The sequence below is a fragment of the Xenia sp. Carnegie-2017 genome, unplaced genomic scaffold (assembly GCF_021976095.1).
Source record: "Xenia sp. Carnegie-2017 unplaced genomic scaffold, XeniaSp_v1 HiC_scaffold_19, whole genome shotgun sequence".
Taxonomy (NCBI): domain Eukaryota; kingdom Metazoa; phylum Cnidaria; class Anthozoa; order Malacalcyonacea; family Xeniidae; genus Xenia; species Xenia sp. Carnegie-2017.
The window spans coordinates 10,658,991-10,686,917 of record NW_025813481.1 but is presented as its reverse complement, the minus strand read 5'-3'; the positions used below and the strand labels follow the sequence as shown (position 1 = coordinate 10,686,917).

Genomic DNA, 27,927 nt, shown 5'->3' with positions numbered 1-27,927 from the left:
ACACAGGGTGCAAAGCAAGCTAGACTAGATCAAGAAAATTGATTTTAAAATATGATCAATTTACTTGGAAGACTGGCATTGTGTCAAAGTCTTGTCGAGCTCATTCTCATTGTCATTAAATTTCCAAGAAAGAGAAAGGGGTCATTAAACACGATATCGATTTATTCAATACAACAATAACTATATTAAGAAGATTTTTACAACCATTTTGAGAAACCAGTCTCAAAATGGTATTATACGTTCTATTTCTAATTACGTCATTGCTGCTGGCGTAATATTACATAATGGTCGAATCTTGAATCAACTTCGACGACTCAAAACACGTTTTGATTTAAATATACAAGTGTTTAAAAGTTACTCTAAGCGAAGGACGCAAAGCCTTCTTCCTTTGGAAATGACAGAAACATTTAGGCAACTATTCAATTCACATATCTTTAAGTTATGAAAGTTCAAGTGAAATATACATATACTTTTTACACCGTTGGACGAGTTGAGCTTTTGGATAATATCAGTAAAGCTATATAAAAGTACTCGTCGTGCGACTGTTAATTGTATCGCCATGACCAGGATCTAAGCTATTGTACACAGTTAGTTTACATTGACCTCCCATGGTGTTCAAAGCTTCTTTTTCGTTATGGCTGGATGTTTTGGTCATCAAGGAGCTTCGCTTGGTATTGTTAGTTGAATGACTGAAAGATGACGTCATACTAAGCTGCCATCTCTTGGTCGCTCGCAGGAAAGCCAATCGATTCTGCAAATTATAGATTGACTATCTGAGAAAGATTTCATTAAATCGCGTTAAATGCATGACAGTGACAACGCTTTCACGATTTGCATTATTGGAGTAAAAATTCTGACTGAATTAGTTACTACCAGCTATATTTTATGGTCGCAAACTATCAAATCGAGTTCTTCACAATACAACTGCAGCTATACTTCTATTACATATAAAATTCTTTGCTGTTCATATGACTTATGATATCATAAATAACATGTACCGCCAAGAAAAGGGATAATAACAGATTTCACTCGAAATGTAGCGGATGAACAAACGATATATGGAGCCTCGAAACGGTCTTGAGTCTCAAGCCTTGAGCCTAAGAGTTTCTTCAACTCAATTTCTATCACACTGAGGTGAATAGAAAGTCCAAAGTCGAGAAATCTTTATTTCTTAATGAGCTCAAAACACAAGAGGGCATATTTAGGATCTTCAATGTTCGTTGTAATTGTCAATATTTTTAATCTGGGATATCTAATATGAGTGTCATATTTAATAAAGATGATATCGAATAATGATGTCATTATTGAACAGCTGTTAAACAATGTCGAATTCCTTCTCGAAAGGGCTTAGGAAATCACATCAACTGATCAAAATAAAGTCGATCAAGGAAATCACAACTGGAGCATTAAAAAACAAATATTGATTTTGAAAAAAAATTTTAAAAGAGATCATCAAAACAACTTACCTCAGTATTGAGTGCATACTGAAGCAGAAATATAAAGAATCCCTAGAAATAATAGATTATGATGTCACAGGCAATTCTTAAGGTATTTATCTCTGTTTCATCTGTGTTCGACAAGTTTTATGTTAGATTTACCTGAAGAGAAGAGAAAATCGCAAAGAGGTACTCGAAGACCCGCGTTTGAAAACCAAAATAGAGGATTGCAAATATCCAGGTTAGACCCATGACGGGAAACAAGATAACCAGAGAACGAATGGTTGCTCTGCAAAAGAAAGCGACGACTGATGAGGATTGCCCAAAGTGTAACAGGAGCTGGTTGTTTAAATGTAAAATACCTAAAAATCTGGTTTCATTCTAGGAAAAATTTACAATCTTTAACACAACTTTTTAACACAAAGTACATTAAAGTAAATGGATACTTTAATCGTAAAATAACCAATTTACGTTGTCCTGCTTTGAAACTGAATCAAAGTTTCTACTAATTTATGTTAAACATGGTTTGAAATTGAAACAAAGTTTTAACCAATTTACGTTGTCATTGAAATTGGACAATGTTTCTAACAATTCATGTTAAACATGGTTTGAAATTGAAACAAAGTTTTAAGCAATTAGCGTTAATCATGCCTCTATATCGAGCCGAAGGCAACTTAGTTGAGATGTAGACATTTTCATTTGTAGGCAAATTTTGATTTCAGTTATAGCACAAAAGGAGCAAATTTTCAACGTAAATCCAGTTATAAAATGACGGTGAGTTAGCACATGAAAGTTTGTATAATTTAGCAAAAAGACTCATGAAGTATTTCAATCTTTTGTTCTCATCAAACGAACCTTACGATGTCAAATTTTGAAGCTGTTTTGGACGACACAGGCAATGATGTCTTCTTTATGACTTGTCTTAGAACCATTATGATGATCACAAAATTGATCTGTAAAAATATAAATTGTTTTAACAATTTATTACAAATAATCATAGGGAGATAAAGTATCTGAAGCTGAAAATCTGTATTTAGGAGAAACAACAAATATCATAGGAAGATAATAACAATGGAATGTTTTGGAACAAATCACACATTTTTGCTCCAGGCAGAATATTTATTATACATATATTTTTACACGACGATTTTTATCCTGCGCTGATCTTATCCAGCTTAAGATAAAACATTAGTGTATCTTGGTTTACGGTTATAAACCCTTGGCTAGAAATACCATAATCTTCTCTTTAAAAGAGGAAAGGGGCAAAATATATGTTACACAACGGAAAGTACAACGAATGCCTGTAAGTGCTGTAACATATTTTACTGGTTATAGGGCAATTACAACCTCAACGATGTCCCAACTTATAATGAAAAAACAATCCTTCAGAGTGACATTAGGGGCTATTCATATCAAAAATGAATACTTTGGTAAGCTTAGAATCTACTGGGGTAAATGTCCCATTATTTATATTTTTATATAATTAAAAATGCCATGCCTTATATGTACATTTTCAGCCTATTTTATCATATTACCATATTACCATGTTACCCCACAGTCACAGTTCCCACCTTACCCTTATAACAGCAGGAATAATGTAGGATATCGTAAGTGTTGGGACAGTACATTTGTCTATTCATTACACTATGATAAATTAAAAATCCTCCTTGAAAGGCTTTGAATTAGTCAGCATGCGTATTTAGTCCTGCTTTGAAAACTGTTCTCCTTTCAAGAATTGTTAAAACAGTAGATTTTTAAAAAAGAATAGAGATAAAGTTCGGAAATTTGAAAAGCAGGATCTAAACTTGCAGCCTGGCTGTATTACTTCATGTAACATTTCCCTACCAATAAGACGAAAGCGAACGGACCAAAAAATGCGTAAATGGTTCCCTCGTGAGCGGAAATGAAGCAACTGTTAAAACAAAAAAATACAAATACAAATTTTCAAATGAATAATGACAAACAGGGAAATAGAGCTCGTAATCATTAAATTTGATGAATAGTTTTTGAACTAACAACCTGAATATAAACATATTTCACTGATTGGAAAAAATGATGGTATCACTTACGACTGATTACCGCCATAGTTGTCGTAACGTACACCAACAGTTATACCGACAATGATGGATGGGAGACCTGGGTCGAGTAAAAGAAAATATATATGAATACATTGTAGTTTGAACAAATATAATTCAATTATGTCAGTACAACACTTTAGGCAGCCTGGGTATGGTCTTTGTTAGGTTAAAGGACATTGGCAACGTATTTTTTTATTTTTTATATCATTTATATCAACGTATATCTTTTATTTTATATGATTTAATCTTTTAAGTTTTTAGCCAATTGCAGTTGAGAGTCTTTTTGAAAATAATGGCGTATGCACCACTTCAAGGCATCCATCATGGAGACAGAAAAATTTTTCAAACAAGTTGAAAAGTTCACGTTTATTTGTCGGGATTTTCGTCATCCTTTTTAAAAGCTAGGTATGGATTCATGCAGAAAAATTATCCTACTTTTAGTGAAATAATTATTATTTTGAATTCATGTTTGTTTTTTAGGTATTATTACTTTATATACATGTTCGTAACTGCGAGAATAGTTGCCTTTGGTAAATATATATAATATATATATAATCAATTAATACAAAGTTTGCGGCGCACAGTTCGTTACGATGGAATGGGAGAAGTTATCGTTTGTTTATACAATTTAGCTAATTTTTTTTGCTAAGTGATATATTGGGCCGCCTATGATCAGAATTGACTTTTCAAAACCGACGGTCAAAGTTGTTGAAATCGACTATAATGAGCACATGATTATAAAATGTCCACAAAATCGAAACAAAACCTACCCCAACTTGCAATCAGGTAAACAGGCAATTTTACGTCACCATGAAGAAATGCAGTCTCGATAAGAATAGCCAGATGCACGCCTTCACACAACATAAACATAAAGGCGACAAGATAAAAATAATGCAAGCTTATGGCCATCGCTTTGCATAAACCCTAAACCAACAAAAAGACACATATTACATCTACTTCAAACAGTTAAAGAAACAAAAACAAGAAACTTTGTAATGACTATGTATTTGTAAATACTTATACTGTGGTGAACAATAGTTTGCATAAAGGAAAGTACACTTTAAGACAATCTCAATAAGCTATCTTAACGCAAGCTAGGATGCATTTGATTTGGTTTTTAGTCAATTAAGCTCTCGTCTTGTGTATCGTTTTGACTTGCTAACTTGTGGTACTAAAAAATATTTTTTAATTTTTTAATACGGAGAAGTGTTAATATCTAAGAAGAAGCTACCCTTAATGGCGAAGAAAGTCACAGAAGAAAATATTTTCCTACCTCATTTTTTGTTTTATTTACACCAAAGAGAAGTAGAATTTGGGCGACAGCAATAGCAAAAGTCAGATTGATGTGCAGATAATGGCGTATATCTCTTTTCCTAAGAACGAATAACAATATAAACAGTTTGAGCAAGAGCAATGCAATTTTCCTGTGTGTAAACCAATTTCTCAAAACGTTGTGGTGTACAACATGGGTCATAAGGGCTCAAACTAATGCACACCATTCTTTTCCTAGGTATGGTCCGATGAGCTCAACGCCTCCAACGCTCTTTATATAGTTCTAAATTTCAGAACAAGGGGGAGTGTTTAAGATCATCAAACCATATTTGGTAAAAAAAATTTGCATGCATTGTAACTCTAGATGTAAATAATGCATTTTCGCTCTGACTTGGTAGGCCTTTTGTTTGAGTAGATTTGCGATAGCTAAATCAACCCGAAGAGACCGCTCGAGCAAGTGTCCTCTTTAATATATACAATGTTCTTACTTGAGCGTCAGGAACATGATGAAACAAAGCAGGCAAGCAAGGATTGACAGTGAACATCCTACGATTGTAATGATTTTCAGGGACAGTGGTTGTTCAACGTATGACTAAACTCGAGAGAGAAAATATATAATTAAGGTAAACCTTCTGTGTTCACAAGATTCTCGACGTTTTACAATTGGCAATAATATGTAACAAGAGAGATAAATGAGACTCACATCTGTTCTACGTTGTAATAACAAGGCAAAGTTAGTTAAATGGTTACACCGACAAACGGTATGTCCTGGTGTCGATTCGTTTTTGTCAAATTCGCATCCCTCAGAGGACCATTGGCCAGATATTTTATTTCCGGTCCTTAAATATACAAAGCTTGATTCATACCAAAACAAACAAAATAGAGACAGAGAAAACGAAGAAAATCAATGAAAACAGGATAGGAGTGACTGGGATAAAAAAAACCAACAACAAGAACAGTAACAACAGCAACAGCCAACACATTAAACAACAGGAAAAAACAATATAACAAAGGCAAGTACAGCAATAGACAGAACAAAAATAAGAGAAAAAAAACTGTAACGACATTAGCAACAACAACAAACATAATTTGCAAACCATTTCTCAAAATTGTTTTAAATCAACAAAACCACAGCATATATGATTACCTAATCGAGTGATTCCAAAATGAGCAGACTGGCTCGCGATCATCACTGATCTATTGAAAACAAGCAAAAAATCAACAAAAATAAAAGCATACGTAAGGACATAAAATGGAACATCTAGGTGACAAAGCTAATCTGTGTAATGGCAAATCGATTTCAAAAATGATGGCAGAATACTGTCACAATGCATAATCATTAAATAATTCCCGATATTTCAGTAAAGTTCACCCGGGGGCAAAGGGAAACCACGGTTGCTCCAACACTTACAATTTTGGGAGCATGGGTGTCCCTTATGGGAAAGACACCCACAAATTTAGCTTCTCACCTAAATGTTTTGGATACATTGAATGCGATGCTTATAATAACCAAAATCATGCAATTTTGTTAAACTCAAAACTATATCACATATTTGCGTTAACATGCACATAGAGAACAAAGAGCACCTATAATATTTAAAACCTTCCAAAGCCCCTCCCATTACCATCATGCATTGCACAACACTATATTTATGTTACCATCATGCATTGCAGAGCATAATTTCCAGTTACAGTAATTATTCTAAAACAATTGATAAGAAAAAAGTGGGTCCATTAATGAAATTCGATTTTAAAGAGCCCCATCCAGCTAAAAATAGAAGGAAGTAATTCCGATTTTACCTTATGATCAAAGGTGATCTTGATTGGATTAGTTAGATTAGTCTTTAATGGTGGATAAACCGCTGCTGCAATAATGTTACTTGTCAGTGTAAGGTGCGTGTTTGGCTTTTGTCGAAATCTATGATGTAGTAAAACGCGTATGTATTAATTCTCAAATGATACCAATGACCAAAAATGGAAGAATAGTTCAGTAAGTTATTGCTTTGCTTCGATGATTCATTTAACAATAAAAATCAATATTCTCATGTAAGAACGGACTTATTAAAAGGGGAGAGAGGGGAGGAAAAATTAAATGGTTCACTCATCCTGGTAATTCAATTTTTCCACATCAACAACATGTTCTAGCGGCTGAATGGTTGTCATAGATACTACTAACTTTGTGATATTCTTGGAGAGGAACTTGTGAAGATTATTGTACGAAATGCCAACAAAATATCTTTGCTCTATAAGAAAAGAAATATTTTACTAAATATAGCGAAGAAATATCTTACTCAATAAAGAAAACCAATCCTACCTCCGCTGTTTGTCTTTACTAAGTCATCTGGAAAACTGATGCTTTCATTTACTTTTTTTCTTCCTTTCAACTTCATCGATGGAAACGTAAAACCAGCAGACGGAGCAGACAACAAAAGGACTATGAAAAACGTATCGGAATAAATAGATATTTTCAACAATCTGGGCAAAATTTAATCAAGTTTTAGTCCAGCCATGTAAATTTTGAATTATCAACAGTTTTCATTTGTTTCCGGAAGTGATCGTTCTTTGAAAAACAGCAAAATCTTCTGTTAAAGGAGAATAAGTGGCGACATGAATATACCCTTTGAAGTCGAACACTGTTTTTTCTAGTGGTGAAGTTTTAGTCCAGTCATAAACATATCTCCACCAAATTCCCGACAAAATGAACAATGATTTGACCGATATAGCTGAAAAACATGGCAAAGACTAAAATTGTCTCAGCCCTGTTTATCATAGCTCGGCTTAGCCATTAATTAATATCATCGTTCATTCATAATTTTCAAAAAATCCATGTGCTATTTTGCTGAATTGTTTTCATCTTCTCTTTTCGCGCCAGGGTCAAAAGAAAACTAGTCAATGAGACTTACGGGCGCTCGCATTATCGTAGGTAATCGACTGGTTTCCGTTCAAAGCATTTCTTGCTATTGTAAGCACGTCTTTTTCAAGTTTCCGTGTTTGTTCTAATATTGCCCGACCGCTCTTTCCTCCAAACCCCGAGATAAGCTCCTAGGAAGGACAAAAAGATGAGTCCAGGGAAAATTTTGAAAAATTTAAAAAGTTGAATTAAGAAAGAGGGAAGTCTACACTTTCTAAACACAATTGAAAACAAAATCGTATTGAGATAAAATGCTTGTATTGGATTGGTAAAAATACATATGTACGAAGATAGACACTTCATGTTAGAGTAAAATAATACAAAGTACTATCCTAAAAAAACAAATTAAGATTTGGAAGCACTAAATTCAATGCCTCTATAATTCTAAAGCGTGAGTGAGTGATTTTAACGTAAAAGCCCTTTGGATTGTCATGTTGCTTCATTTGTATAACAACTGTCAAGAATTGTTCTTTATTAGTTTTCTTCATAACATTTTTTGTATACTTTGAAAAGAAAAATTGCAGCTATATAATGGAACAAATCTGCCTTTCGGAGATTTATTTTTCGGAAAAATCTAGTGTCTTTCTACGTCCTATGTACCGTTGGTCATCTTCTATTCATTATACTTCGCGTAAACTTGTGAACTGTGTGCAGACATTTCCATTCTGAACAAGATATGACAACTCTTTAAGGTCTATTCGAATTACGCAGTTTCAAAAAGTATTGCCACAAATTATCTAACGTGACGCTTTATGTTTTTTTTATCAAATTATTGCTTTTTCCACTTTTCAAACATATAATACAAAAGCATATTAGCATCAACTATTTAACAAGTTCCGAATGATTCTATCATAATAAAAGAGGAGAGACATTTTGAGATGGGACATGACAGGAAGTAAGGCCAGTGTAGCCATACATGCACTTTTTTACAAGATTTGATCTGATTAGCTTAGAGCATAACTCGCTACTGCTTAAATTAATTTAATTGCAAAGCTCGGAACAGGTGGGAGTATTTAAATTTAAACTCAACCGACCGAATTTGGCAAAATTTTTCGCATATATGGGTAGGACTTATTGTTCTGTTCTCTGTATGGTAACTTACCGAGAGAAGTCTTTTCGCTTCTTCTAAGCTTCTTGTTGTAGAGCTCTATGTAATGGATAAATTAATCACCTTTATAAAATCAACACATTAAAACGCGTGCGTTGATTGGTCTATAGCTAAGTTTGCACTAGCGAGTGCAAAACAGATCTGAGCTAGATTGATCAAATCAACCAAAGAGAATTTGTAAATTAATCATTTATTGTCTTAAATTTGTCTGTTTCGCATTAATGTTATTTCATAAAAGAAATAAATGATGCTTTTTCGTATTTGCACTGTCTAATACAAACCTCGGAGACGTTTGTGAAAACTCTCAGCTCGCGCTGATCAGCTTTCTACTTCTCCCAAACGTCTCCGAGGTTTGCATAAGCCTGTGCAAACACAATAAACATCTTTTATTTCTAAAATACATTGAAATAGAAAAGTTCAGATAATAAAGCAGAAACCATACATTATTTCAAAAAAGTTTCAACATTGTCAGAGTTTGGATGAGCAGAAAAACACTCAGCTCGTGTTAATGCTATTTACAATATCAAGCTATTTGGCCGTGGAGTACAATACTAAAATTCAACCAAGCTTACCGTTGACATTCTTGTAGGCAATGCTGATGGGGTGACCTGAACGGTAGATTGGATCTGAGGAGAAGTTAAAGGTAAATTATACTACACGAAATGAACAAACATCATGCAATGATCATCGTTTGTGTTGGAATGAACTGGAATGAAAGAATGGAGGACAGCAGCTCTTACCATTTGAACAGTAAAACTTAAACAAACTTACTGATGACACGCTTGTAGGCGATATCTCTGAAGTAAACTCAATGGTAGATTGGATCTGAATTAAGACAAAATGAAATGTAAAGAATTATGCACAATAAGCAAATATAGGCAGTTGCCTTTAAGCGACGATGACGCAGATACGATAAATTATTTTAAAGAAAGCTCAAAAATTATCATTGTTTGTGTTGAGATGAGCTGGAATGAAAAATACGTACGTTGTGCTTATACTATTTGATAAGAACTCATTGAAACTTACTGATGACACGCTTAAAGGCGATAGTTTTGAAGTGACATCGACGGTAGATTGGACCTGAGAAGAAAATAAAAAATAATTATTTTATGAAATAAGCAAGCATAGTTGCTTTTAATCGATCATAAAAGTGGATACAATACATTATTTAAAATAAATCTTGACAATTATCATCCTTTATATGATAATGAAATGAAAAATTAACGCTTTCAATATTTACTCGCGCTACCAAAGGTAAGTCCGAGTTTAAAATTCGGATTTTCTTAATTTGTCGTGAGACTAAGTCCCGCGTGACCGACACGAAGTTCTTGAACCAATCAAAATCTTTCTTGGATCGCTTCATGCTTGAGTGTCAATAGCGACACGTATAATGAAACATGATTTAATAACATAATATATCGCCAGATGTGAGATTACATTGCCGTGAATTTCGCTTTGCTGTTTGGCAACAGGGACGAAACTAGAACGTTAAGTGTTGGGGAGGAGGTGAATATTTATTTATTCAGCTCTGCCCCTCTGATTTTTCTTTTTTTCAAAATCAGTCAAGCAGAGTTGAATACATGAATATTAGCCTCACTTCCCCACTTAACGATCAAGTTTCACCCCTTTTTGGCAACTAATATGATACGCAAATATAACCAAACACTGTACTCGAGTGAGTCGAGTCACCAGTATGAACGCCTGATAGGCGCATTGTTCACAAGTAAAATAAATCAAACTTACCGTTGACAGGCCTGCAGACGAAGTCGTCGGAGTGACCTCAACGAGAGATTGGATCTGTGACTACGAGAAAATGAAAAGTACAGAATTATGCAAAATAAACAAATCTAGGTAGTTGCTTTTAAGTGACGATGACGCAGATACGATAAATTATTTCAAAGAAAGCTCAATAGTTAATTGTTTGGGTCGGAATGAATTGGAATGGAACATATGAGCTTTCGATAGCTTAGCCAGCCAGCAGATTTACCACCGCTATGTAAATTCTGAATAGTATAACTATTCATTTAATTAGAAATCTATAGCTTTCAAAGTCAGTGAACACAAAATGTTTGCATAGTAGGAGGAAAAGTCGGGCTGGCTATAAGGTGCTTTCACTATTTGACGAGTATAACTCATTCAAACTTACTGATGATACGCCTGTGGGCGATATCTTTGAAGTGAACTCAACGGTAGATTGGATCTGAAAAGAAAATGAGAAGTAGTTAACTAGGCCATCACGGGTTTGACAGTAACATTCGACAAAGAATATTTTCCAGCTAATACTCTTCCTAAATTATTTGACTCATATTGTTGCTTATAAAAAGGTGGAGCAGTAAATTTTGATCATGCATAGCTACGCTAATCTAAAAATCACAAAAAAGTATTGGGAAAGCATGACTTAGGCCAAGGCGTACCTTTGAAACCGGTTTATCGACAGGTTTTGCAGCCTCTGTATCCGAAACTACAATCTATAGGAATAGAAACGTACATTTGTAACAAAACGCTATGATCTTATTATTTATATGTCAACTGTAATCGTAATTGGATGTTAGATTTGGCTACAAATGGAAGATGTTGCTAACTTTCTAGCTATCTTACAAATGAAATGGTCATGTTTTTGTAAAACCATTTCACCAAAACTCAGTAGTACGCTTGTGTAAGCTCAAATCCACTATGGAATGCTGAGTTCCAAGATAATCAAGCAGCACTTGGATACAATTTGCATACAATCTTTATATTATAAAGGAACTTTGAAGGAGGGTGAATGAATAAGGAAAATGAATGTCAGCAGGCATGAAACAGGAAATTTGCAACTCCATTGTGATTTTTCACAACCTAATACGTTGGTCCAATGTTAGAAGCTAGTTATTCATGTTGGTTGATTTTCCTGTTTGACAATGTATAGAAATGAAATAAGGCTGGTTCAATAACTTACCTCCGGAACTGTTTTATTTTCAAGGACATAAAAAAGATAATCAAAATGAGAAGATATTAGAAATATTCATAAACATCAAGTGTATATATAACTTGTATTTGCGCATTTAATATACACATGTTTCTACATCTCATGATGCCATCTTCAATATGAGTGAAATAATAAATAATACAAGGTTTATATACAAGTAATATGATACATAAATTACAACAATAAAAAGGAATAAGATAAATTAATGGGGAGCGTCCGAGCGTATTATAAACTAAAAATTGTAATAAATTAAAAAACTTGAACATTGAGGTCAGGGTTAGTTTTGTTAATGTGGAGTGCTTCTTTGATTTTAAGGGAGAATGAGGTGTCGGCAGTGTCGATGATGTTGAAGCAAGAGGGTGAATAGTTGGTTTTACATGAGTATTCAAGCAAGACAACTGGAAATTGCTAGTATGCTAATCGCAAGAGGAAAAATGATTTAAAATGCCTAATAATATATTTATTGCAATTTTGAAAACTGCTATCAATTAATTAAATATTGGTGATGATAGATATAACTTATATGTAATATACTTGGTGGTAAAACGTTGTGAATTGTTATTGTAAAAATGCAGATTTCTTCCATTTAACTCACCAAAGATTGACGAAGTGGTAGAACTGCTTTCTGACGCTATTGGTTCTGACGCTGTTGGTTCTACCGAACTACTAAACACATTATGAAATGAAAACAATAAAACTCGTGCTGATATGTCCATGCAAACCGATCTGAGCTCAACAAGTCAAATCAATCAATCAATCAAAGAGAATTTGCAAATCAATTATCAATGTATTTCAAAAGGAAAATTATAACGTTAGTTTACATTTGTATGTTTTGCATTATTGTTACTTTATAAAAGAAATAACAGATTTTTTTGTGTTTGCGCTGATCTATGCAAGCCTCGGAGAGTTTCGAGCAGGTGCAATCTTCGACTTTAGGTCTCGGGCTTGCACTGATCAGCTCTCGAGTTCTCCCAAAGATTTTCTCGGTTTCCATAGACCTGGGCAAACACAGTAATCATCTACTAACCAAGGTCAAATTTTTTAGAAAAAAAGCGCTGTTGGGTTAAACGCACGGAAAAACCGTGTTTCTATCACTCTATATTCCACAAGAGATTCAGTCTCTCAAAGATTTCGCAGGCTGCGTGAGTAGTGCAGGAAATTGTAATGACAACAATATGCAATTAAAACCAATAAATTTATCTTTTAAATATTGTTTTTAAAAGGCTATTTTACCATCAAAATAGAAAACATGTATTTACCTGTTTCTATTGAGTTATACACACACTTGTGAAAGTTTGGGAGAAACTCGAAATTGCTTGGAAACACTGACACTTTGTGCTTGTGCTTGACACGCAATTTCTTGTTTTTCCCAAACTTTACCGGGTACAACTTTATAGAAACAAGAAAAATGTTAACTGTGTGATGATTCGTGAACAAAAGATAACAAAATCATGAAACGACACATAGCTACATCGTTTACTTATTGTTAGCCGTCATATAATAATTTTTTTGCTAGCTTGGACTCATAACGCAGAGGCTCCTTACGAAAATACGAGAATGAATGACATTTTCAACGAAGAGTGATTCGTTCAAAAAAGTCAATGTTACTGAGATGTTATTAAATGCTGTAAAATTCATCACAAACTTCATTTTTCAAATATTCATGTAAATTTGTATTATGTCACAAATTGCATAACATAAATTCATTTTTTGCAAGGCTTACTTTGTTTTCTCGTCGCAAGGCGTCATCATTAAACGGCGAATTTCCTCACTAGACATGGAGATGTTCAATACGTAAAGATCATCAATAACACCACTGAATGGCTTTACACCACAGGCACCAGAGGTACCAATGAAATTGAGTCTACCAAGAGGACCAATTCGTACGTTCATCAACGTTTTGTTATACTTATCAGTATGTAAGGATTTACTTTGAAACTCTGTGCCATTGATGAAAAATGTGCAATTTGTTTGTCCTAAACAGGAAAATATTTATCAGAGAAGACGTTCTTTGGCTTCGGAATAATAGGAACATCCGTCAATTCATAGTTATTTAATAATAATAATACCGTAACAATAGCATTCACTTTGATCGTGTACCACATTTGTGCAAGATAAATAGAATTAGATGAATAAATTTTACTAAAATCATAATCACTTTAAAAGGCACATGACTCAAAAATTTTATTATTTACATTTTATTGAACAAAACTTTTGAAGGGACTGTGTATTTTCTAAAACAGTTCATATAAATCTTTTTTCATTCTCAACATATTGAAGTTTTTGTAATGTCTGATTTGTACAACTTTTGACGTCACTTTGAATAATGAGTTGCTACGAAGTTTCAAACATCCTTTATTTTCAAGGCAACCTTTGGTTGAAATGGTTTTTATACTATTAACTCATTACAATGAAGGGACCTCAGCTCGGTTGAGGTAACATGTCAGCAAATATACCTGTTATTTCTAATTGTCGACATGCAATGTGACATCATAAGTTGTGTAAAGCGTACATTTCATAAACTACAATATCCTGCATGAGAATGAAAAGTGATTTGAATAAACTGTTTATAGAATATACACTGTGATTTTCAAAGTTATGTTTAACGAAAATGTTATCTTAACCGCACAATCTTCGAGTCTCATGCGCTTTTAGTTCTAATTAATGTAAGAACTAATTTGACTAATAATTTTGCCAAACAATGCTATACAAAAATTGTAAAAAGAATTTATCTTTTCTGTCCTTTTGCAGACAGCAACCACCATCTGTGATGTTTTTACATGTCAAAAAAGTTCTTCCGTGTGGTAACAAAGTAGACGAAATGAACTTATACACCCTAATAACTTGGTTTTAAAACTACGAAAATCATCGATTCACAAATGATTTAAATAAGCGACGGAAGCGCATATACATGTATTAATCATAAACAGGAAATGGCTTAAGATTAAAACCCATTTAAAACTCACCTCGAAAGAAGGTGAAGCTGACAGCAACGTGTTGCCAAACACCAAGCTTTATTCTAGATTTATTAGCATGAAGCTTAAAGGGTTTTTCAAACAAGAAATACCAACGAAGATATCTATCTTTCCCGACTTCAAATTTGAAAAATATGTCATTGATATTTTGGTGCATAAAACTTGAAAAAAGTGTTCTGTCATCAGCAAACTAAAACAAGAAAGTTGAAAGTTAGTATCTGTTTTGATGAAAATATATATTGTAAAATTCGACCAAAATTGGCCTCAGACACATCGTGACGTGAGGTAACCAATATTACGCCCATACTATAAATTTAACCATATAAATAAAGATTAAAAGATGACCTTTTTACATGGGATGGTTCTGTTACAAAGCGGACATTTTTCTTTTGCTTTCAAAACATAAAACTAAAAAAAATTAAATCTCATTAACAACCATCAAGACTTGAAAAACAGTGAACAGAATATCTTATTGAATTAATACACAAGTTACTGGTTTCATAGTAATTGTGATGCGTACAACCTCTTTCCCCCTCGGTGAAACTCAAAAACTGTAGACTAAACTGTATCAAAAAAGGTTAAAGTGCATGAGCCGGGCTAAAATACTTTACCTCATTTAAATAAATCCAAGCAGCAATAGTTATATTAAAACTTGAAATGCTACCAACACCAGAAGACCAATCTATAAATCTTAAAGGTCTATGGTTCAGCAATACGCCATTGTTACACTTTCCACTAGTTAGGTTCAAATATTGGTCATATATTGTCGCATTTCTCTGATAAATTGACTGATCCAACACCTTTTTATCTACCGTTTTCTCAAAATCATAATGGAGTAAGATTTCGCTTGCAGACGGTTCCAGTCCCGCCGCTAAATAAATATAAATGAATACAAGTTTTTATGCAAACAGCAGAAAACAATGCTGTCAAACATTACCCATTTGTAATTTTTATATTTATGATTATAATTTTTAATTTTTTTTCAAATGCATTTCGTTCTAAGAATTGCAATTGTATTTTTCAAAATGAATACAGAAGCCCCATCCGACAAAGGTGAAGTTGCACAGTAATCACAAGAGGTTTGCATAACAAAGTACAAACTTAGGAAACGGAAAAACCCTCCAAGCTAAAATTAAGCTGAATTGGATGTTTTTCTTCAGACAGAAATAAAATGTTTGTCCCTATGAGCAACACCATAAAAAGTGTAAAAAATCAGCATGAACCTATAATTGTGCATCAATGAATTCTCTGCCTCAAAATAACATTTTCAAGCTAAATTAGCTGTATTTTCACTTGACCATTTGTCGAATGAATCCTTTTAAAGGCCTTTATTCTTCAAGATCAGAAGGTTATCTCTACTAAATTGTAGCGCAGTGCATTCTAATAGCACACAAAATAAATTTGCAGAGTAAACGAGAAAATTTAATTGGATTTACGATTTATTCACAATTTCACTCAAGTAACGTGCACTACAGCACGTATACAGTCTACACTAAGTTTCGTTCAAAACACTTGCTTCGTTGAAATTTAGAAAGATTAAATATGTTCTTGCCGAGATGGAGAATAGGCTTTTTACTAATTCACGATATTACCAGCTATGGCAATCATAAATATCTGCAGTTTCAAAACCAACGAACAAAACCACAAGTTTGACGGCAGATGGAGCTTTGGTTGTGTGGGCAGCGATAAGAGCTTCAAGAATGTATTTTTGGCAACGTAAATACTAAATAGAACATTCTATAGAATTCCAGAATAATATCTGGGTGTTTGCACAATAACGCCCAAGCATAAAAAAAACTTCCGTGTTTACAAATAGTTTCATGAAAATTGCCGATATTCAATTGAAAATCGACTGCTGGAGACAATCTTCACACAATAACATCTGTAGTCAAACTGTATATAATTAACAGTCAATATGGAATAATGAGGCGTTAAACATTATCACCGATTTTCATAATCATAACTCTGGAAATTGATCCAGTTCTATTCCATTTAAATGGTATAAAATGAAATTTTGGTTGATCGAGACTTGTTCAGAAAAAAGTTTTATTGCAATAGCAAAAAGTCTTCAACAAAAACTTTTCCTGACCAATTTAACATTATCGTCGATATTTTATGAATCACGCAATTTCCATTAAAAAGCTACCGTCATATTTTGTGCACAACTGCTAGAGATGAACACAAAATCACTGCAAACTTAGTATTCTAAAAAATTCTTTGAGGTAATGACTCAAAATCAAGATTAAAAAGAATTGTCCTTCACCAGAATGAAATTAACGTACGACTCGTATACAAACGTCAATATATAAAGCGACATATTTAAAATACAGTGAAGCTCGTCAGCTACTGTGTATATTGTGAATGGTGATTTTTCCATTCATCAAATGCATAACTGATTAGTTTCACGATGCGTTTGCTGAAGATAATTTGCACGTTGAAATGCAAAATAGCGTTATGTTGGGAGTAGAAGTTGGGAGTCATCACTCTTCGTAAGACAATTACACAAATGAAATGAATTTCGAGTATCTAAATAGATTTTATCCTTATTTGGACCTGCTTCACGAGAGTCAAGCTTGATAACGAATTAAGACCTCAACAATTCTACAGGCAAAGGTCTTTTGCCAGTAGCATTGTTATGCGCCGTTGAATCGTTTTATCATGATTCAACATTGTATGAAAGTAATTATCTTCTGTTATTTGCATCGTGAATTTCTTCCCTTGTCGAAATAACCTCGTGTTTCGGTATAGTTTAACAAAATACAGCATAATTTAATATTTAATCCGATTAAGTTGTAAATTAACTAATACAAATATAAATTCAACAGACCTTGCTTTGCTTCGTGGATCAATCAAAACATGGAAGCAGTACTTCATGAGATAATTGTATATGCTTAACTTTCGTCAACATCTAACTTTCGTCATCATTTTACACTTTAACAACGTTGGCAAAGATTTTTCAAACATCTTTCACATGTATGCAGTATAGATATAATACACCAATGCTTGTTGTAATAAAATAATTGCGCATAAACTTGGAGAACTGGTATAAAGGTTTCAAATAAATATACATCTCATGGATGAATAATCATACGTAAAATTGAGAATGTACTTTTATCCTCAAATCACGAAGAAATCAAAACATAATTCAAAAACTCGTACCTAAAAATGGATGATCCGACACACCGTATAGATATGAGATGGCAACCATGACACTCAGAAGAAAATTTTCCGCCATATCGTGTAATGTATTGATGCAATCTCTTTTCTAAATTCGTTTATCCAAATGACCGAACCAAACGTAGAGCGATTTCTTTGATTGATGTCAACTATGGCTAGTGCAGCACCGTGCTTTTATGCTCCATCTGAAATGATGATGAATTACATACATAAGTCATCTACACAACAAAACAATCTTTATATAACATCGTCTGAAATGCATCGACAATACAACTGATTATTTGATGAGAATATAGAAAGCACGATGTACAAAACCTTTCACTTACTCAATTATTTCATTTCTAAAATTCAGACCGCTATTATATCGTTTCTCACGAGTGGATCTTTCGTTATCTCAAACTCTTATAGACAAAAACCCTCGCAAATATAAAAGAACCCACTTTCCCCCCGTCATTTCAATAAAAGCAGCTCAAAAATGTTCATTCTCGCACATTCAAAAGACGGTTGTTATACGTAATTGTATACTTAGCATACTAATGAACATGACTTTTAAAGGAGTTATTTCCTTTCCACTACGCCCAGCCAAAACATCACAAGGAGTCTCTTCAACTACTAGAAAACTGTTTTTTCTTTTTTTGATCGTCATATTTGACAGCCAAAATTTATTAAGGCATATTACGCAACACGCAAGTTCGTGCAAGATGCGACTTTGCAAACCATTCTTATGTCAGTTAATACAAAAAATTCTTCTTTTCGTTCATTTAAGGGATTACTTTGACAAACGCAATGCTTACAATGCAAGGAAGGCCGACCTACGTTTAGGTGGTTCATGATTTTCGTGCAGTTAATACTGCGATTAACGAGCTCGTTAATTTAGAATAAGAGCTTGACCACATTAACAATGATGTATTTACAGCTATTACTTTTTTGCATGGAAATAATTTCTTTTAAAATAGGCAGCTTTGTTTCAGTCAAACATTTTTCATAGGATCTAGCTAAAACACATTGGCATTTGAGTTGAACAACAGGAAATATGTTGTGCCGTTTCTTGATGTCATTAAGGCTTCGACACGAATGATCATCGAAGCGGCAAGTTGAACAAAGATTTATTTGTTGCAAATCAACTAGTTAAGCCGAATGAAAACAAACTGACCACGTATCTTGAAAAAATGAGAAAACACAGGGAGGCGGAAAATCGTGATTATTATTTTACTGACATTTCTTGTAGTAAAACTGGCCTACTTATCTTGATGGAAAAACATCGTCTGCTGCATGAAGAATATAAGCTTTATTGTTATTACTAAACATTGTAACAGGATGTAAAGAAGGTTGTGCAATGTTCATGTTTTGCTGTTAGAAGTGGTGGGAAGTTCGGTCAAATTCCCAGTTTTGCAAAAAGATGACAATGCTTTATGTACCCGTTTGTAAACCATACAATGATAGACATTGATATTACGACAATAGTGATCAAACATATAGTGATCAAGTATTGATGTTTTACCAAATCGGTGATTTGTATAGGTCCCCTCTGTTTTTATACACCCTGTGTGGGTAGAGATTATAGCAGCAGTATGCTACAAAACGAAGCATTTCTTTTTTTCGGCCACGGCCCATATAGCGTGAACATCTTTCTCCCAATGATTGTCAAGTGAGATTTTACGAACATGACACCATGCCACATAATTTTCACAGAGATTTTCTCTCTCGCAACTTCCTTTGGCTATACTTTGTTATAAGTTGTAAACACTACACATCAACTACAGTGACCTTTTTGTAAATTCATTTCCTCACGAATGGAAAGTTGTAAAACCACTATATTAAAAGAACTACACGAACCTCTATTCCCCTGCAACGCAGGATCTATAAAAATGATTGATTTGTGATGCGCATCTGGAAAGTGTTACCTTTTACTGGTGATGTTATAATCACTCACGCACAATTTTAACATTCTGCAGATTCGTTTTTGATGCGATTATAAGTGTCAATCATGCAAACCAGATAATAGTACAAAACTCACCTCGACTCGACATACCAGCGTCTAAAATTACTCGCGTACGTATAATGTGAACGATTTAACTTTGATAGAACTTGGAGAGATACAATAATCAAAAACCGGGTTGTCTTCAAGTTGCAATGGCATAAAATTTAAGAACATCATGCATGCAGAACGAAGCAAATGTCTAATTAAAATATGAGATTAATGTCACGATCTGTTTTCCTATTTTCAACACATGCATATCATATTTGGTCAAGTTATGATAAATTGTTATATACTTTTGCCTCGATAACACTTGATTGGCAAACAAAATTTTCTGCAGCAGCTGATAAACTGGCGTTTTTTTAATTGGCTTCATTTAAAATCACAATGAGTTTGGCATCTTAAGATTGAAATTCGCAGCGCATTAATAATGTACACGACTAACGATGTTTTGTTAAAGCATGTTCTAGAAAACCTTTTCAATGATAACGACGTCACTGTGACGTAGCTCCTTTGCAGATGGAATGCTCGCAAGCAAAGTTGATAAGGCAAAACAAAAACAGAATTTTAGGCCCCTTCGTCCAAAAAGCAATTTTTTCAATTTCGCACATGGCAATTAGCTAGCCTATTTTCTTCAGTAACCGAAAAATTGCCAAATTATTGACATTACAAACTCCCATTGCAAGTGTCGGACTTTGTTTATTGTAATGAGATGCACGATTTGCTAGAGATAAAGGCATGGAAAGGACATATTGGGATTTATAACTAGATTTTTTGTAACTAAGTTGGCATTTGTAATTATATTATTTTGTTTTGGCTGGTTTTTCATAACTAGTTACATATAGGTTTGTGTGACTGGGTTTTTGTAGCTAACTATAAGTTGGCTTTTGTACCTAATTACTTTTTATAACTATACTTTTGTAACTAGGTAATTTGTAAGTAGTTTGGTTTTTAAATGTTAAGGTATTATTACGTTTTGTGAAATTTTTCTACTGCAGCATAAGTCATGAAATGTTACATCATGTTATAAATGAATGTATAAATAGTAAATAGTCATAATAATTTTCATGTGAATATAAATGCATGTATGATGAAAACGATCATTTGGGGAATCTTTCATAGCTACTTGGAACACAGATCACAGAATTTACTGTCATATTATAATATTGTATTGTTATTTTGTTCTGTCTCGATATTAAGCACTAGCTCTCTATCTCTACAAATTTGCTTTAAAGCTGTGTTGTATATACTTTTTTAATTTACGCTCATCAAAATTAAAATGTCTCACTATAGCAGTAGTGGCGGAGAAAGTCCGCAAGTTTTGTTATGCTATGTAAATATTTCGTCTTCACTCAATGTAAAAACAATATCTTTCTAAAGAAATATGTACATTAGATGCTTCTGGATGTAGATCGTTCAGGTTAGTAGATTCATGAGGACTGTTAGTGTGGACTGACGTTTCGACAGCCTAGCGGTAGTCAGAAAATATTTACACGGCTTCGTACACCCAATCGACTTGCATATAGAGCATCGAAAGTAATTTTTGAAGATTTCGCAAAGTAGCTTCGGTTGCTATGGAGCGCCAGCGAGGAAGCACTAACACACATTAGACACCAATCGCAACCAATTTTTTTGGTCGAGTCATATGAAATGATAGAGTGAATGATCGATCTTCCGGAAAATTATGTTTTAACGAAAGAAAATGTTTTTCGCAAATTCATTGAAGAGTTTTAGCAGAATTGAAGATGATCGTGATCAAAAACGATTTCAACAAGAACGATTATAGCTTATGCTAACATTTGTCAAAATACCTTAAAAGCAATTTGATCCATACGATTTTGTGTGCATATTCACAGCCATAAATTATTATGACTCCAACAACTGCTTTTAACTGGATGTGCCACTGATCAAATGAAGGACAACGCTAAGTTATAACGATAAACATGTACCACGAGGGTCGCAAAGAGAACAGAATCATTTTCAACAGTACACGAACTTTTCTATATTTGAATGTTTTGCATCTTATCGCGCTATAAGGGTCATGTTGTTTACTCGTAACCATGAACAATGAAAGAACCCGATATATTGTCGCCTCGATTAAACACAAGTGTGTATCGATTAGAATTCGTAACTTGCCTTTTACTTTCTCTTTGTTGACAAGTTGCAATATAGCAAGCTATCGTCTAAATTTCAAGCGAAGAGAAAGCAGCAAATGGATTATAAGTACTCATATAGTTTTTAAAACATAAAGCCTATTATTGTGATTACCATGTGCGCACTTTCTTTATACGTCGATAAAAACCAACATTTGGAAGTTTGATTTGTTTAATACTTAATCTCGTGCTTTAAGCTTAACTCTAATCTCATGAAAAATACATTTTGTTCCTTTCGCGTGCTGGACGGCAACCATTGATATTCTATATTGAAATTATTTCACGTAAGTCTTATATTTATATGTTATACATAACAAAATATATTCTCTATATAATGATAAAAAATTCCTTTTATTATTGACACAATTTTTTTGTTTCATATCAATTCATATTTTATTGAGAGAAAACTTTGATAAATATACGTTGATAAAGTATTTTAAGTTTCTTTTTCCTCGAATTTTTATTCTTAATGAGGTTTTGAATATATTGCTCTGAGCAAGATTTATCTCTGATGATTGTAACTTTTGTATGTATGATATTGCTTTAATCGGGAAAACACTTTTAAAAGCCAAATTGTTCTAGAAGCAAGCTCATAAAAATTTTTTGAAACGTTAGTATTCATTTCTGTAGGTTTGACCACCAAACTTGTTTACGCTTTGAATCGATGATTTTGTAAGAAAGGGAGAGTGGAGGAGCGTTCTAATTTGAACTAGGCATAGTTTGGTCTATAGTTGGTCCTCTGTGCATGAATGTCGCATGCTCAATGTTATAAGCACTGAAAGATACCTGTCAACATTAAATTTTTAAGTTGAAGAGCCTATAATTACCTATTCAATTAGTATACTTTTTGAAAAACAGATGAAATCAACGGATCGTTATACTCGGTATTTGGCTACTTTTGTATAAAATATGGAGTCGATGATGATACTGTGTTATTAAACTCGTAATTATTATACTCGCACTTGCTTTTCCTCTCTATTCAATGTTGCTTACCCTATTACCTAGTTACCACGTTCACTCTCACATTCATTTCAGTAAGTTATCCTCCAATATTGCTCTAGCCATTGTTATGAAAAGCGTTCGTTCCCTCAATTCCCTTTACTATCAGTTAATTTACCGATACACGTGTGTATGTGCTAAGGTTTTTTTTACCAATATCATGAAATTATTACGCTTAAACACCAAGTTTTTTTCTCCCTATATGGCAAGATATATTGCAGTCATTATTGCAATATTCATCGGAAAATTGCCGAGTCACTCTCGCTGGAATTTACAGAAAATGCTAGCGATTTCAGTAAAAGAAACATAAAAATCTTAAGAACAACAAGTTGATGCACTATTGATTTGTCATCATACGGTACAATATTTGCAAGAAAAAGGTGGAAATACGTTATTCGTTTCCTGCACAAACGACACTCGATCTTCGTTTCGGTGCAGGCATGATTTGCGCGTTAAATTGTTTGAACCCATATGATCACGTGGCTCGGGTAACTATCGAAAACATTGCAGAGTAACAAGACTTTAAATCTTACACAATATAGCAAGATTAAGCCTACCTCAGGCAGCAAAAAACCCCAACTTTTACAGCATTATTGCTTTCGTGACAGAGAAACAATCACACGTTTATGATCTATTCACAGCGAGATCATCTTTCATTTTTGAGCGCACCCGATATCAATGAAACCCAAACGTGACTTATCCCAAGGAGAATTATTATGGCTTTATGAGGATTTTGTGCATATCACGCGTTTTTTTTACAAACTCGTGATTTAATAGGAAAATAAAGTTAATAAATTCATTTTTAAACTCAGTATAAAGGTGATTGCAATTGGAATTTCAGTTAATCCGAGATAGACTGAAAACGTCACTATTAACTTTAGTGTTTACAATGAGGCCACTGTATTCCTTTTGTCAGCACTTCAATGGATTAGCTTACTTCTTTACTTACTTAAACAATAAATTATAGCTTCAATGCGAAATATTTTTTTAAGCCGCGTTCATCATTCTCACTGTGACGTGTTATTGTGGCGCAGCAAGACCGCTGGCAAAATATATTAGTTCGCGGTCCTCATATATTAAATATTTGCCCTGCAATTAAACGTATAGCTAGTGGGGAAAATGTACAGATTGCACATGCATACACAAATACATAGCATTGAAAAATTACATCCATAACCTAAAATAAGATTTCCTTCGTATACAAAGGAATGGTAACGCAGACTTCTTAGAATTATTTTGTCGGAAAATTCTTAGGAAACAGCGTGCGCACGATGGCAGGTCTCGCTTTAAATTTTGTCATCGTTATAGAAAAATCTGCTCCACAAACATAACAACAAATTTTCAATTTAGAGCTATGCTCAGTTGATCATATGCAATGAAAACACAGTCAATCAACTTGAATACAACCCTCGATCTATCAACACTTTGTCGATGAATCAAGCTCCTACAAGAAAATGCATGAGTTCGTAGAGATGACGCATTCGAAACATAGTGATGTCAGAATGTTTTTCTCAATGTTAACATGTAATTTGGAAACTTCGATGCACACATGGTCTCATACTGCTGTTCATTACATTGACTGAAAAAAAGAAATTTACCAGTGTCTCCACTTTAGGACAAATGTCAGCCGTACTTCAGAACACTAACCATGTAGCTTTCCATAGTACGTTGAGAGGATTTGCAAACTTCTCAGAAAAGCAAGAAAAAAAAGTTGAAATAATTAAAAGCGATCACAAGCACAAGCGCAGCGCACATTAGTTGCAAAATAATTAAAGTTTTCTAATGAGCAATTGATATATACTTTTTCGACGTAAAAACAAACTAAAGGACCTTGCTATTTGTTAATGAAGCTTGACTAAAGATGAGATTAATAAATTTCCTCATCCATATCCATCTGCTCCACAATAGCCCTGCAGAAGCGGCACTTTGTGAAAAGCTCATATACAAATATATAAATCATGTTAATTAATGGTTCTGCAATTATACATAGCAATATTAAAGCTTCTCGTCAAGAGTTACAGTAGTTTAAAATTATCATGAAGAGGATGAAGCACAACGTAGTTGATTAATTTTTCAAATTTAATCAAGACCCATCATATTGAGTTTTTTCAGCAGTCGCTCCAACAAACTACTTTAGTTTTTGTATAACTCGGAAAACTGTCTTCACTGAGTTGAAACAAGGACATGCAATAAGAAGTTTTCAATATGGGATGGCCTTGCTCTTTCACACGCACAGGTATATTTCAGGCCAAAAGGAATTTTTAAAACTGGAGGTAAACTTAAGACTGTCTTCAGGGGCTACTGGGGATGTCATAGTTCCTAAACCGAGAACACGGGAGGATACTGGTGATATCATGGAGCCCGAAAACGAGAATACGAGAGGCCATTGGGTCACCTTGCTGCACAGCTTTAACATTATTAAACATATTTAGTAATGAAAACGGAATCTGCCGCCGGAAGACATCGATAAACTGATCCCCCGATAATAACACGAACGCACAAGAACGAACCAAAAAGTCAGCAACAAATACGTAAGAGGGAAAGAATGAAGAGCAACTTTCCTCTCATAAGAATGTCAATAAAGACATGTGTTTCTAAGTTGAAATGAACAATAAAATGCTATGGTTTTTAGGAGGCTTATATTGAGCAAAGGCTATTTTTTAAGAATCAGTGTGTTGTCGAACAGTCAGTATTGGCAAATTCGCATGGTTAAAGCAAACAACATAGTCAAAGTGAAATTTAACAGAACACTATAACTGTTCATCTAATAAAGTAAATGGTTTGAGTACAGGAGTATCTTTACATGTTTATAGATTTAAATAGTCCATATTAGTAGAGTCCTAAAAAGGACTGTTGGTATTGATGTTGACTGAGGTTATCGAAGCGTCAGTTAACATCAACCCAAACAGTCTTTCTCAGGACTCTACTAACCTGGACGATCTACATGTACAAACATGATCCTCTAATAATTCTAAATTATTGCGAGTTGGCCATTGTCATTTTACTCTTTATACACAGCTAAATCCAGTTGAAGCTGGCTCATTTAAGCAGTTCCTTAAATGCGAATTGTTAAGGGAAAATGTACTTTCATGAAAATTTCAAACACTTCTACAGCTCAAAATGCCACGAGACAAGTTTTTAAGTCAAATCAACCCCATCATCTGCAGCTTCCGGAAGTAAACGAAGTTTTTGAGAGATCGATGTAGCTGACATGTGGCTGTTGCAAGCTATATTTTTAGATACACGTAGTCTTTAAATATCTTGGAGGAAAAGATTACATCGCACCTTATGACTTTGAAGGGGTCCACACGTGAAGATAACGCGAATACAGAATAGTTAACGGTTCATTCTTGATGCAAATGGAGGAGAAATTAAAATTAGGAAGACAAGTTTGATATATGTATAATTATCATGGCTCGTTATACATTAATGGGACACAATATTCCATTAAAAAAATTCTATGTTTGAGTAAAGATGCAGGTGTTATTGCAAACGCTTTTCCCTGGCCACGGATTTTTCGCGCTCGAAGGAGTAATTAACAAGTAATACGTCCATTAAATTAAATAAATTGTTCGACATGACAAAGGCAGATATTTACGTTGCAACATCAGACTAACATAGAGATATGACATGATATCAATAATCATATAGTTGCAATTTGAGATAAAATCAACAAACTTAAGTGATGTAGCGTCTCTAGGACGCTTTGCATATCTTTCGAATATCGCAATTTATTGTCGTTCGCGTTGTTTGCAGAACAAACCTTGCGTTCGTCATTATCTGGTCTTTAAATATTTATCACGTATGAGAATATAACAAAATATAGCTCAATAGTTTAAAAACATGTCTTTTTTTAATCGGAGGATAGTTCAATACTATATGTGGTGTATCAGTGAAAATGTGTATAGCTATATAGAATTTGACAGTTATGTAGACAGTCACTTGATATCGAAATAGCGAAAACGATGAGATCGTACCTTTTGTGAGAAAGAAAAATTTTCATGTTAAAAAATTTCGGATAACTCGAATTGTGAAGTTTTCTGAACAAAAGACAACAAACACAAAAAGAAGAGGGGGAGGATACTCGCTTAACACGTTCAGTAGAAATGGATAGGCCGAGAACAGAGTTAAGGCACAGACAGATTTCGGAAAAGATCTTCGGAGCGAGGGTAAACTGAGAGGCATAAAATATCCTAAAATATTCAATGAGAGTGAAAACTAAGTTGTGGTCGTTGATTTCAACATCCTAAACATCCTAACATTTTCAGTAAGAATAGGTAAGCCGAAAACTGAGGTCTGAGAGTCATGGAAAATTTCCGTAAAATTAGAAATAACGGAAGTCAGAAGACCTGTTGTAAGACAGTAAACTGAGAAAAAAATCCAAAAACGTTCAGTAAAAATGAAGACAAATTTCGGGTTAAAAATTTCAAAAATTAAAGGAGTCTTCAGACTGACGTTAAATAAATACAAGTCGAGAAAAGCGTTATATATCTATTTTATTATAAACGTCCGGAAGACGTATCTGTAAAGTTGATTGATTAAAAAAAGGGTATGCATCTTATGCCCTATTTTTAAGACAAAAACTTCGGGCCATTCACGGCAGTCTTAAAGAAGTGACCATTTATTTAGTGACATTCATAAGCATCGATTAATACATCATACACATGAAATTACACAAAGTACTCGCTAATACCTTCGCCAAGTTCTCACGTTTGAGGAGATGGTTTTGTGATCACCCGCACAGAAGTCAGGTAGATATTTGGAATAAATCTTTTCCACTTTATGTTCTAAATTTATCCAACATTGAAGCTCAAAATACCAGTTAGCTATCTGCAAACGCCGCTAACGCGTGTGGCTCGCTAGAATTCCAAAGCA

The 27,927-nt window shown here is 33.9% G+C and overlaps 1 protein-coding gene across 10 annotated transcripts; it reads right to left on the bottom strand.

Annotated features, from left to right (window-relative positions):
• Positions 1–144: 144 nt before the first annotated feature.
• On the bottom strand, positions 145–27,927 carry LOC124438241 (adhesion G-protein coupled receptor D1-like). 10 transcript variants are annotated; one of them, XM_046988260.1, is made up of 30 exons: positions 27,746–27,927; positions 17,905–18,107; positions 15,357–15,616; positions 15,091–15,153; positions 14,737–14,935; positions 13,494–13,746; positions 12,366–12,436; positions 11,741–11,748; positions 11,220–11,273; positions 10,952–11,005; positions 10,549–10,608; positions 9,832–9,885; positions 9,577–9,630; positions 9,378–9,431; positions 8,800–8,844; positions 7,690–7,828; positions 7,101–7,220; positions 6,963–7,029; positions 6,587–6,704; positions 5,934–5,983; positions 5,490–5,625; positions 5,275–5,378; positions 4,788–4,887; positions 4,285–4,438; positions 3,506–3,572; positions 3,282–3,348; positions 2,292–2,389; positions 1,599–1,725; positions 1,467–1,508; positions 145–751 (listed from the first exon to the last, which is right to left on the bottom strand). In XM_046988260.1, the coding sequence occupies exons 2-30, from the start codon at positions 17,978–17,980 to the stop codon at positions 518–520; spliced, it is 2,928 nt and encodes a 975-aa protein (XP_046844216.1). In that variant the 5' UTR covers positions 17,981–18,107; positions 27,746–27,927; the 3' UTR covers positions 145–517. The 10 variants fall into 10 exon arrangements, with proteins under 10 accessions (XP_046844216.1, XP_046844219.1, XP_046844221.1 ...); XM_046988263.1 differs by lacking the exon at positions 27,746–27,927 and adding an exon at positions 23,610–23,632; XM_046988265.1 differs by lacking the exon at positions 27,746–27,927 and adding an exon at positions 23,055–23,073.